General features: G+C 34.0%; 1 protein-coding gene across 10 annotated transcripts in view; it reads right to left on the bottom strand.

The window, feature by feature from the left end:
• Positions 1 to 361: 361 nt before the first annotated feature.
• EPB41L3 (erythrocyte membrane protein band 4.1 like 3) overlaps positions 362 to 13,282 on the bottom strand; it is a 220,782-nt gene continuing 207,861 nt past the window's right edge. For all 10 annotated transcript variants that reach the window (XM_031946598.1, XM_031946599.1, XM_031946607.1 and 7 more), the window contains 2 exons: positions 10,348 to 10,406; positions 362 to 498 (listed from right to left, as the gene is read on the bottom strand). In XM_031946598.1, the coding sequence (XP_031802458.1) occupies positions 453 to 498; positions 10,348 to 10,406 (105 nt within the window). In that variant the 3' untranslated portion in view covers positions 362 to 452. The remainder of the gene's footprint in view (positions 499 to 10,347; positions 10,407 to 13,282) is intronic.

The following is a 13,282-nucleotide window of genomic DNA, read 5'->3' on the forward strand; positions in this document are numbered from 1 at the left end:
GTGTCAGAAGGAAAGCAGCTTCCTCCCTACTAGAAAACTTCAAGCAAAGGTGAGTGACCTAGTGTTAGGGATGTATTGGCTAGAGATTGTTGGTTAATTGTGAGTTGGATAAGATGATCTCTGTGGTTTCTTCAAACTCAGAAATTCAGAGATCCTGTGACTAATGGTTCAGAGGTTTTTCTTTTTTCCATTCTTTCAATAAAATATTCTGTAGTAATGTGAATGGTGTGCTTGCATTTGCAAAGTTGGCCTCAGTATGCCATGTGCTAGGTAGCATACAGAGAATCTTCACAGGATTCCTGGTGGTAGCTACAAGTTGAAGGAAATGAAGAAACTTCATACAATATACCTGGGCCCTTTATGCTGGAAGAGCCGAGGTTGTAACATAAGAGTTAGTTGGTTTTAGATGAAGTAGACTGAGTTTTGGCGTTCATATTCTTACTGCAAAAGATTCAGAAATAGAGGGATTCTATTATCTTCAACAAGATTCTTGATTGCCTGAAATAGAAAGAATATCAAGTTGATTAAGTTCATATTTAAATTAAGCTTAAACTTTTAAAAACATCATATTCAAGAAGAAAGAAAGAATACTTTTTCTTAGCTCTTTCAATATGATCGGGGTGAAACCAAGATGGCAGAGAGGAGACAGATCTTTTTCTGAGCTCTCCCTATGTCCCTCAAATTAATAGCAAATCAAGACTCTGAACAGGTTTTGTACTGACAGTGCCCACAAATATTTCAAGTGTAACAAATTTCCAGCAGAAGATAATTTGGAAGATCTTCTGAAAAGGTCTGTTTCAATCAGGTGGGAGAGAGGCAGGCCTAATGGAAACCAAGCACAGGCAGGCTAAGTGCAGGCAGTGTAGACCCAGGGTGGTGTGGGCTCCATGCTGGGGAATCTACCAGGAGGAATCTACTGAACAATGTTGGCTACTCTGTCCTGGTTGCAAGCCAGTATATTAGCCAATTAGCTATAAGACATACAACGCAAATACAAAAGGCAAATAGCGCCCCTAAACTCCAGAGTACCCTGGGATCTGGCCACATCCACCCACTACTGAAGTTAGTCAATACTGACCCAGGGCAACCTCTAAGAGGAAGTTTGGACAATTTCCCCTTTGCCCTAAAAGCAGACCTCAATATTTAAAAAAAAAAAAATGAACAAAAAAGCAAAAAGAACTCTGACCATAGTTTTTATAGAGAAAGAGAAAAACAGATCTTAAACCTCGAGGACTCTAAAAACAGATTGTCTCCAAATGAAGTTCCAAAGGGTTTCTTGCAAGGCTCTCTTGGAAGAATTCAAAAAGGATCTTAAAAGAGAGTTAGAAGAAAAATGGAGAAAAGAAATGAGAACGTTGCAAGAGGTTTTGGAAAAGGAAACAGAAATTATCTGAAGAAAATTCCTTACAAAATAAATTTAGTGAAATGGAAAAAGCAAATAACTCCTTGCAAAATAGATCTGATGAAATGGAAAACTCATACGACTCCTTACAAAATAGATTTGTCAAAATAGAAGAAAACAAGTCCTTGAAAAAAAGAATTTGTGAAATGGAAAAAAAAAATCCATTGAATAAAACAACTCATTTAAAAATTCAATTTGGCCAAATATAAAAAGAACTAAAAAAGTAACTGAAGAAAATAGTTCACTAAAAATTAGAATTGAACAAATGGAAATGAATGACTCAATGAAATATCAAAAATCAGTCAAACAAAACAAAAAAAATGAAAAAAAAAATAGAAGAAAATGTAAAATACCTCATCTATCTAAGACAATCTAAGGATTTTTGGACTTCCTGAAAACCATGATGAAAAAAAGAGCCTAGACATTATCTTTCAGGAAATCATCAAAGAAAACTGCCCTGATGTCCTAGCATCAGAAAGTAAAATCGCCATTGAAAGAATTCACTGATCATCTCCAGAAAGAAACCCCAAAATGAAAACTCCAAGGAATACTGTAGATAAATTTCAGAATTATCGGACCAAGGAAAAAATATTGCAAGGAACAAGAAAGAAACATTTCAAATATCAAGAATCCACAATCAGGATTATCCAGGACCTAGCAGCTAACACCTTAAAAGATTGAAGGGCCTGGAATCTGATATTCTGAAAGGCAAAGGAACTTGGATTACAGCCAACTATTAACTATCCAGCTAAACTGAGTGTTTTCTTTCAGGGAAGAAGATGGACATTCAATATAATCTAGTTATTTTGTTTTTAAGCAATGAAAATTCTTTTTTTTTTAATTGAAAAATCTTTGATCAAAACTATTTTGATAACTTTGAGCATGAATTCAACCCTTTGCCAATATCCTAAAGGCTTTCATAACTCCAACCACAATGACTGTTTGCCCAGGAGAAAGTGATGTCAAGGGAAATGTAATAAAAACTAAGAATATAAATTATCATTAAATAAAAATTATAAGGATGTACTTAGTTGTAAAATGTCTGAGAAAGTCCTCCTCCACAAAAGTAGGGAATATTTTAATTGTGTTTATTCTTAAAGCTAATTAATTTGGAGAGATTTTTTTTTCCTTTGCTTAGCAAGCTAGACTGGAGGAAGAGACATAAAGACTGCTGGTTGTATTTTCCTTAAGCATTGTAAGCATTATTTAGGGGTACCCATCAAAGGTAACCTTAGACTACATGGAGGAATTCTCTTGAACTTGGAGGCATATCAATCAGTAAAGTCCCAATGGATGTAGAGCAAAGATAGGAGGCCAAACTGAAAGAAAAGAGATGTATTCACATCCTAAGGAATCTGTTCTTGCTTATGGCAAATTTAGGTTCCTGGGGTACAGATTTACTTTTTCTTACAACTGTTCAAACCCACTTAAAAATATACATTCAATTAATAGCATTTTTGGCAACTTAGTATAGAAAAGTAAAGCATTTCACAAGAGGGAGTATGGAAATAGAAAGATCTGTCAGGGGAAAAAAGGAGAGTATTTGTATTTTAAGTGGAAGGATTTATTGTCAGAATAAGAAAAGAGGGAAGGACACAAATACAAAAAAATCCAATACTTTCACAGGTTATGAAAACAGTCCTTTTAAACAAAACTACAGTATCTGTTATCCAAGAACAGCAAGTAAAAGTAGATGAGACTATTGACTTTACCATATCCTTTCATAGAGAGTTTATCATAGTTCACTATGTGGTAGGAGAATTTCTACATTTTTAGTATATCAAAATGTAACTAAATATTTGTGGTTAATATTTTTTTTTTCTCACAACTGGAAATGGAAAAAAACTCTAAACCGTAAAATCCTGGGTCTACTATGACTTATTTCCACAGAATAACTTGAGAGAAAGATCCAGCCTTAACGGAGAGAGAAATATTGATCACACTTGAAACAACCAGATGTGCTATTGTAAACTGTGGCAGGCTGTTCTTGCCCAAACTTGTCAGTATTTTGGGGTTTAAAGATTCATTACCTCATTTATGAGCTCCCCCTTGTGGTTAGCTATATAAACTTATATAAACAATCAACTTAAATGTAAAAAGACAAAAGAATAAAAAGTAAGGAATTATAGAGGAAGAAGAACCAAATGAAGAGACTCATTTAAGTTAATTAAACAATTACTTGGTAATGTCCAATTTATTTTACTTTCATTAATCACCTACAACTATGAAAAATTATTGTAGAATCTAAAAATACAAAGATTAAAAATAACATAATCTCTGCCTGCCTACTATCCAATAAAGGGGTAAAATATCAGAAATAGAGCTGGAATAGGCCTTAAGAGATTATTTAGTCCAAACCCCTCATTTTACAGAAACCATTTATGGATATGCAACATTCCCTCTTAGTCCTTCCTTCAACTTGTATTCAAACCTTCAGGTTAGATCCCTGGAAGGATGATTACTCCTTTATCCCAAGGACAATTCCTTGAGTTCCTAGCTGCTCCTAGTACTCAAAAATCACCACCAGTGTGCTTCCTATTAATAGATAGATAACACTTGGTACTTAGTAAAGACATTTACTGAGATAATGTAGCAAGAAGAGTAGTTACAAAATATTTCCCTAATAAACTTGTGATGCACTTGACAGATACATATTTGTCCATGGGAAGAGAGGGCTCAAAGTTAAGAGTACAATGGTAGTGAAATGTGTGAAGGATAATGCTGGTGAGAGGGTGCAGCCAAACAGTCCAGTATGGAAGCCCTGAGAATCCAGAGTTCCTGGGACTCAAGCTATAGGGGTGCTGGACTGGAACTGGGGACTATACTCCAAGGGAACCAAGCTAAGGTATAAATCTAATTCCCTTTCTCTCTCAAGAGGCAGAGGTGGGGAATGGCAGCAGGTAGGAAGCAGAGTGGATACACTTCCCATATGTTGAGAAAATGAGTTTTTATATTTGTGGTTACACCTTTTGAAGTGAATATTTCCTTGTAAAAGCTAATATGACTGTTACTGGATAAAAATAACTGGGTGCAGGGGACTTTACCTCCTATCCTTGGGGGCAACAACATTAGTGAAAACTGTAGATATTTAAGAAGAACCTAAATGCCACTCAACTCCTCTTTAAGGGCACCAAAGAACCTTGGAGGGAAAATGGTGAAGTTTAACCTAATTGACCTTTGGGTGGGTGGGGGCTCTCAGGATTGTAAATGTTACACAGGGAATATATACAAATTAGAATATAACAGGACAAACAGATGGACCCATATACACACACACACACACACACACACATACAGAGGCAGTCATAGAGAAACCCAGAGACAGACAGAAAAAGACACTGATGTCACCAAAGGGGAAATCCTCTAAGTTTCTAGTGTGGCAAGCACAAAACAGTGACACATTTGAGACACCAGCTCTTCACCTATTAGCTTCTTCCCAGAGTCTTTCTCTCTCTCCATTTAACCTCTCCCTGAAGAAATCCTGGGACTGTATGTGTCCTCTCTCAAAGCTGAAAGCTAGAAAAGATCACGATCTCTCCTCTTCCAAGCTTTCACTAACTCTGCCCTTAAAGAAGCATAGAACATAATAGTAATTCTCTGCCAGGTTTGTGCTCTGGTTTACATTAGAAAGTACAAGTGTCAGCGAAATAGAGAAATTATGTGCCATAGTAAGAACAAAATTACAAATGGAAGGTATATTCCTAGGGATGAAAGGATGGGGATGTGACCTGGATATAGCATCTGTGATAGCCTTCCGGGGAATAAAAAAGAAAATAGTTGAGAGTCTATGGCTAAATTCAGAAAGGCCACATGTTAGAACTCTGAATTTTTTAGTTTTCTAATGATTAGAATAATTGTATATTTGCACAGGGATTCTATAACTTTAAAGTGTGTGTGAGAGGAACTAGGGAAATGGGAATAATACTGTAATACAGATTTCTTGTGAAATGTTGGTAAAACTATATGTGGGGTAAAATTATACCATGTGGAGGTAGCCTGCAAGTTCACTTTGAATACTATACTCCAAGTAGGTATCTGTGCAACTAGAGATTAGAGACACCACAAAAACTATCTATTATAAATATTTTGAGAATTTATACTTTTTAAAAAAATGTGTGATCTCCTTTCCCACATTTTTTTTTGACTAAAACACTACTTCTCACTCACCATGTTTTCTTTCCTATACTGAACTCAGATGTCTCATCTTTCTCAGTTCGATTAGCTGTAGAAATTTTACTATAGATTCATATCTTTTTATCCTAACAGATCCCAAACCATATGGCAAATTATAAAATGCAGTCATCCCTAGCAAGAAATTGAAGTAATCTGACATCTCTATATAATAACTCAAGAAAGACAATGAAAATTATCCTTCTGGTTATAATTATGGTAGAAATCCATGGTAGAAATTTGGATAATCATGGAGGTCTTAATTTTTTTCCAAAATTAGAATTTAGGCAATTCCTCTGGAAAAAATGTTAATAGAACTCTTAACGAGTATGTATAATTAATAGTTTAGATTGGTAACATATTTGGTTACTAGGAAAGTGAAGATAATATTGTCAGAGTAATACTGTCTACCTCATACTGTCCCCCTCTGGTCTAAAAATGTGGCTGTGGCTTAAGCCTGAAATTCATGTTGAACTTCCAAAAGAACACTAGAAGATCTAGTCCAATCAGAAAACTTAGAAGATACCAGATTTGGGGTTTCTCTAAGGTCAAACTAAATGGTAAATTAGAACTCTTCCTCTGTTCTAGGAGGGAAATCAAACCTAGAATTGATATCTGGATCACTGGTGATCTAATACTGAGGCCTATATAAGACTGGACAAAAACTAGACTAGCAAGACTCATTATATAACAACTTCTTGGGGTGATTCCTTATTTTGGGGACTGCTTCTTTTTTCTTGTTCAAGCACAATCACCCAGTGTCCCATCCTTACTTTAGGGAAGTAAAGGCTTAGATTAAAGTATTATTTTCTCAGCTAGTCAGACAAGTTCCTCTAGAGCAGAGGCGGCTACTAAGTCATTTTTGTTATCCTTCTTCCTGGTTTGGGGACCTGCTTCTCAAATTGTTTATGGACTCATTTTGATCTTTACTCAGCATATGGTATGAGATGTTGGTCTATACCTGCTTTTTGCCATAGTTTTCCAGTTTTCCTAGCACATTTTCTCAAAAGTTTGGATCTTCAGGTTTATTAAACACTAAATTATCATGATTATTTACTACAATATACTGTGTACCTAATCTATTCCACTCTATTTCTTAGCTAATACCAGATACTTTTGATGACTACCATTTTATAGTTTGAAATCTGATATGGCTAGGTCACCTTTCTTTCATATTTTTTTCCCTTGATTTCCTTGGTATTCTTCATCTTTTATTCGTCCAAATGAATTTTGTTCTGATTTTTTTTCTAGCTCTATAAAAATAATGTTTTGATAGTTTGATTGGTATGACCCAGAATAAAGTAGATTAATTTAGGTAGAAATATTATTTTTATTATATTGGCCTGGCCTATCTGTTAAGGACCACACCTAAGTGTGAAACCCAGAAAGCTTGTAAAAGGTTAAAGGAGATTGCACCATTAAGGGGCAGGTGGATTCTCTGAAAGCCCCACAGCTATGAATCATAACACACTTGAAGTAATTGCAAATCAATCTTTACTGACTCAAATGTTGCTTGTGAATTAGGAATGAAATAAATAGGAGGCAAAAGGGAAGAAGAGTTCAGAGAATGCAAATACCTCTCAGTCTCCTTGTATTGTTATCATCCTCTCACATGAAGGAATCTATTCTCTTGGTCAGAATTAGATCCCCAGCAGCCAATAGCAGGTGGCTCTTATAACACTTATCCATGAGCAATTCATATTGTTTCAGTTGGTTAGATCTGCTTTATTTTGGGAAAAGTGTTTTGTAATTATGTTCACATAGTTCCTGGACTTATATTATCTACAATTCTTTTAAATGAAATTTCTCTTTTTAAATCTCTTGCTGCTGGACTTTGTTTATAACATAGAAATATGGATGATTTATATGGATTTATTTTGTATTCTGCAACTTTGCTAAAGTTGTTGATAATTTCAACTAGTTTTTTAGTTGATTCTCTAATAATATCATCTTCAAAGAATAATTTTGTTTCCTCATTTCGTATTCTAACTTCCTTTGCTTCTCTTATTGCTACAGTTAACATTACTAGTATAGTATTTTATAATATTGTGGTAATAATGGGCAGCCTTGTTTCACTCCTGATGTTACTGGGAAGGCTTCTAGCTTATCCCCATTAAAGATAATGCTAACTGATGGTTTTAGATAGACACTAGTTATTTTTTTTAAAAAACTCTATTTATTCTTATGTTTTCTAGTGTTTTTAATAGGAATGAGTATTTTATTTTGTCAGAGGCTTTTTCTGCATCTATTGAGATAATCATATGACTTCTGTAGGTTTTGTTATAGATATGATTAATTATGCTTGTTCTTTTCCTAATATTGAATCTGCCCTGCATTCCTGGCATAAATTTCACTTGTCATTATTTACTATAATTTCCTTGTTAATATTTTATTTAAATTTTTCACATCAATATTCATTAAATGTGGAAATATGTTTAGAGGAATTGTACGTGTTTAACCTATATTGGATTATTTGCTCTCTAGGGAATAGGGGATGGGGGAAAGGGAGGAAGAAAAATTTGGAACACAAGGTTTTGCAAGGATGAATGTTGAAAACTATCTTTGCATGTATTTTGAAAATAAGAAGTTATTATTAAAAAATTTTTAAAAAATTCATTAGAGAAATCTCCAAGTTGTAAAGGAAGTTGTGGTCTCTTAAATTGTTTTTCAATCTCTGGAAGAGTCAAAGGCTGTTCTAAGATGTCTTCTTTATTCTGGGCATATGAAACCCAAGTCATGAAAACTTCAGCTTTGTCTAGGAATATAAAAATAATGTTTGGGGATTACTCCTCTAAGAGTTTTTGTTTTGTGGTTATTTTTACTTTATATGGTTATTTTTACTTCTGGAAACTTCTTATTCACATATTTAGATTCATGACTTGTGTGATTTGAGGAGAACTAAAATCATGTAAAGAAAGTGGGACTGTCATCTTGGAAAATCTAGTAAATCATCCATAGAGACAAGATAGCTCAGTCTCAAAATGTCACAAGACTAATTGTATAATATTCTTATATTGAATCATCAACTTAATTACATTAACTGTCCCCCAGAGGTTATTCTTCAAAGGAAAAAATGAGGGTACAACATTTAAAGACAACCTGAAATTGATAGAGACTTAACTTAAAGTCAGGAGGATCTGGTTATAAATTTTGCTATAGCTATTTACCTAGCTTTATGACCACTTAACCTTTCTTCTCTCTGATTTCCTCTTCTTTGAGATGGGAATAATAATAGCACCTCTCTCACAGGGTTGTTGATCCCAAGAGATATATAAAGTTTTAAAAATCTTAGACCAGTGTCCAAAAGTGAGCTCTATTTATTTTATATAAGGGTATTAAAGCTAAAAAGACATTCAGTATTTTTCTAATGCCATAATGTCTTATACTGGAAAATACCATACCTTCTTTCATCTTTATTTTTACATCTTTAACTGACGTCTCTTTACTTAACCCACAGGAAACTCCTACATCTATTAAGTCACTAAACTGGCTCTGGCTGACACAAAGGCCCAGATTTTTTTTTAAAATTTATTATAGTGGAGATAATGATAACCTGTAATTTCTATAACCTACTTCAATGAAAGTTATCACGCCATTTTCTATTTTTACATAGGACTCTTTTTAGAAGGTCCTAAAATGACATAGGCCCAATAAGAACTGACACAGGAAATGAAATAACTTACTTGAGCTCTAATCTCTGAAACACTTACCATTAAAAGCTCATTTGCATCTTGCTAAATGATTTGTCACTTACTGGACCAGGAAGCTAGGAAATAGGCTTTTACCTCTTTGCCCTCTTTTCTTTCATTATTCTAAAATAGAAACTCTGTACATGAGAGAAGGGAAAGCTGTGAATTACAAGTGATTTGTATTATGAGGTGCCTTCATGTTACAGACAGATTAATTATTTTTTAAAAAAATCAGACTTGTGATTTCATCAGCACCTTCTCTGAAGCTCAGAAAGCCTTAGAGAACTAACTAAGCCTCTGAGAGGTTGTGACTTGACCAGTATACCCCAAAGAGGATGACAGAGGTAAGGTTTGAAGTGAGGTCTTCCTGACATTGAAACCAGTAAATCAGTCTTCTAACACTTTACCCTTTCTTATAAAAGTTAAATTCCAGAATAGGAACTTGTTGGTATTTCAACCAAAGTAAAAAGGAAAACATTTATTGACAGAAATATCCTTTAAATGACTCTATTTGGAACTCTTCTGCTGAGGTTGATTGTTTAGTTTAGTATACAGTGCACATACAGAACCCCCACCCCATTCCTCCACCTATTTATTTTATGGGTTGGTTGTTCATATCATAAAGAAACCTTTTCATTAAAACTACCATTTCCTTAACATATTTAAAATAATTAAGATATAAACAGAAAGGAATAAAATAGGCTTTACAAAAATATATTTTCAATTCAAAAGCTTATCACAGAGGAGTCATCTGCTCATACTTCTATGATTGATCTTGCCATAAAGAAATAAGCAATTGCAATATCAGAATCACAATTTGAAGATATCTCTAATTAGCAAGTGTTCCAGAATAATTGTTACTCACAAAGAGCAATGCTTGATCAAATAAGGAGAGGCAATGGTTTTATTTCCAGTTAATACTGAAATCTTCCTTTCAATATATAAAGACATGAGTCTAAGTAGGAAGAAGACAACATTCGGGGACAAAAACAAGAAAAAACTTTATTCTTATATTTAATGTAGGCTTTCAACTTAGAGCTCATTGGAGTGGCAACCCCTTATCTATAGCTCTCACTAAACACTGACCTCTTCGGTGTACTGTGATTCCCTGTAGATTCTTCAGGTGTTGACTCCTGAGAGAAAGGCTGCATTTTTAACATAGGATTTCATTAACACCTAATGGAAATAAGTCAATTTCTGGAGTTTAAAATTAATGAGTTATAAATATAGGAAGTTTTATTTTAGGATATCCAGAATACCATCCTAAAACTAATTGCTTTAACTATTATCTAAGCGTAGAATGACCATATGGGCAGTTACCATGCTTTCTTCCTCATTTTCCAAGCCTGAACTCAGGTCACCATTCTTCTCTACCTCCTATCAGATCCTGGGATCTTAGGCTTTGATAAGTCAACTAATCTAGTCAGAACTAGACCTTTATTTTCTAGCCATTTCCAAACCAAGTATGTATGTATATTTCCTTCCCTTCCCCAGTTTTCTAGCTTCTATTATGTACTCTCTCCCTGAAAACAGAGACTATCTTGTTTACACTTATACCACCACCCTTTGTGCAGTGTTGAGTATACAGTAAGCATAAAATAGATGCTTTTTCATTCATTCATGTACTCATGAAAGAGATGTTACTTACCTATTCCTGTTAACATCTAAACCAATTCTTCATTCTTTTCATCTTAAAAAATTCAAAATTTTTTTCGCCTCCTAATAAGTACAGGCTTTAGCCACAAGTTATTATAGATAAGGAATAAATTGCTTCTAGGCAATTTCAAACCCATAATTAAATGTTTTCTACCTGTTTCAGCATAGCAGTCATCTATATTTATTATAATTTGATGCATCTGTCAACAGGGGAAGCACTCACCCAAAGATAGAGGCATGCAGAGTGTGTGTGCTGGCACACTATTTGATAAGTATTGACACTGACCTTCTCTCAATGGGAGAAAATTATTATACCCTTCTTTTTTTTATTAAAGCTATTTATTTTCAAAACACATGCATAGATAATTTTCAACATTCACCTTTGCAAAACCTTATGTTCCAAATTTTTCCCTTCTCTTCCCCCACCCTCCTCTAGAAGACAAATAATTCAATATGTTAAACATGTACAATTCTTCTATACATATTTTCTCACTTATCATGGTGTACAAGAAAAATCAGATCAAAAAGGAAAAAAATGAGAAAGAAAACAAAATGCAAACAAAACAACAATAAAAATGGTGAAAATACTATGTGGTGGTCGTCCACACTCAATTTCCATACTCCTCTCTCTGTGTGTAGTTGGCTGTCTTCATCACAAGATCTTTGGAACTGGCCTGAATCCTCTCATTGTTGGAAAGAGTCACATCCATCAGAATAGATCATCACATCATCTTGTTGCCATGTACAATGATCTCCTGGTTCTGCTCACTTCATTTTGCATCAGTTCATGTAAGTCTCTTCAGGCCTCTCTGAAATCAACCTGCTGATTGTTTCTTATAGAACAATAATATTCCATAACATTCATATACCATAAGATGAAGTAGATGGAGGATTGATTTAAAGACCAAGAAATCCTAAATTCCATCTTGACTCTGACATATATTAACTGTGTAATCCTGGGTATGTCACTTAAATTTTCAATATTCAAGTCAAAGTGGCAACCTTCGAAGGAGGCGTTTCCTCTTCTGAAGAGTATCCTATACCAAAAAAAAAAAAAAAACAAACAAAAAAACCCCACAAAAAAACCAAAACCCCCAAAAATCAAAACCCAGCATCAACATAGGTCTAGCCCTTATCTCTATCCTATTTATAGATTCAACACGTTGCAATGTATCATATAATTTCTACCCACCTATAAAAGGGCAGGGCCATTTCACTACAAATTATTGTTTCCCTGAGATAAATGAAGCAGGTAAATGTTATAGTGGAGAGAATTCAGGACCTAGAGTGAAGAAGACCTAGTTTAAATCCAGCCTCAATACTTACTAGTCATATGACTATGGGCAAGTTATTTCACTTCTGTTTGCCTCACTTTCTTTCAATATAAAATGGGGATTATAATATCACCAACTTTGCAGGGACTGTTATCAGGCTCTAATGAGATAATATTTGTTAAAGCACTTATCCCAGTACCTGACACATAATAGACACTATATAAATGCTTATTCCTTTTCCTTTTCCCTTTTATGCTTTCTCTTGAACTGGTGAATGTTTTCATTTGAATGACTAAAAAAATGCACATATAGATATAGATATAGATATAGATATCTGTGTGATGACAAACATGATGATGTATGTATGTATGTGCATGTTGATAGTAAAAACAAATTTTCATTTTATGTATCACAAAAATCATGTTTCTATCTTTAAGAGCAATAAGCACGATACTTAGCATATTTGGCTTATTTGGTCATTTTTCAGTTATGTGTGCTGCCCTTATACATAATAGTGAGTAATTGTCTATTGATTTGGTTTTATTTTCATAAAATAGTTATACAAGTGCATTCTTAACACAGAATGTTATATAATTGATTTTTCAATGGCACCTTGAGAAATATTTGTCCTTAATTTTTCTTTTGAATTTCAAACTAAGTTTATGAATTTCTTCAGTGGATATGTTATGTTATGTTATCATTGTGCCAGAGACTAATTCATCCATGTTGCCTTTTCACCTGGGCAATTGTTGCCCATGAGCTTCTACAGATCTTCTACTGAGGATTTGTCTAGTACATATGAAGTCTTTCTATAAGCATTTCCACATTTGGTGGATGCTATTATCATACTTGGGTTCTCCATTTCTTAGGCTTAAGTCTCACTGTATAACCTTTACTTTCTTTGCTGGTCATGAGTTGGTATTATTTTTTTTTTTACTATTTCTTACACACAAGTCATCCTTGGTAATATGCTACAATAGTAAATTCATTCATTAATTTATAATGTAACCATATACATCACCAGATGAATATACATATAAATGTTAAAAGAAGGAATTCTGGGATAAACATTAGTTTACAAAAAGGAAAAA

The sequence above is a fragment of the Sarcophilus harrisii genome, chromosome 1 (assembly GCF_902635505.1).
Source record: "Sarcophilus harrisii chromosome 1, mSarHar1.11, whole genome shotgun sequence".
Taxonomy (NCBI): Eukaryota; Metazoa; Chordata; class Mammalia; order Dasyuromorphia; family Dasyuridae; genus Sarcophilus; species Sarcophilus harrisii.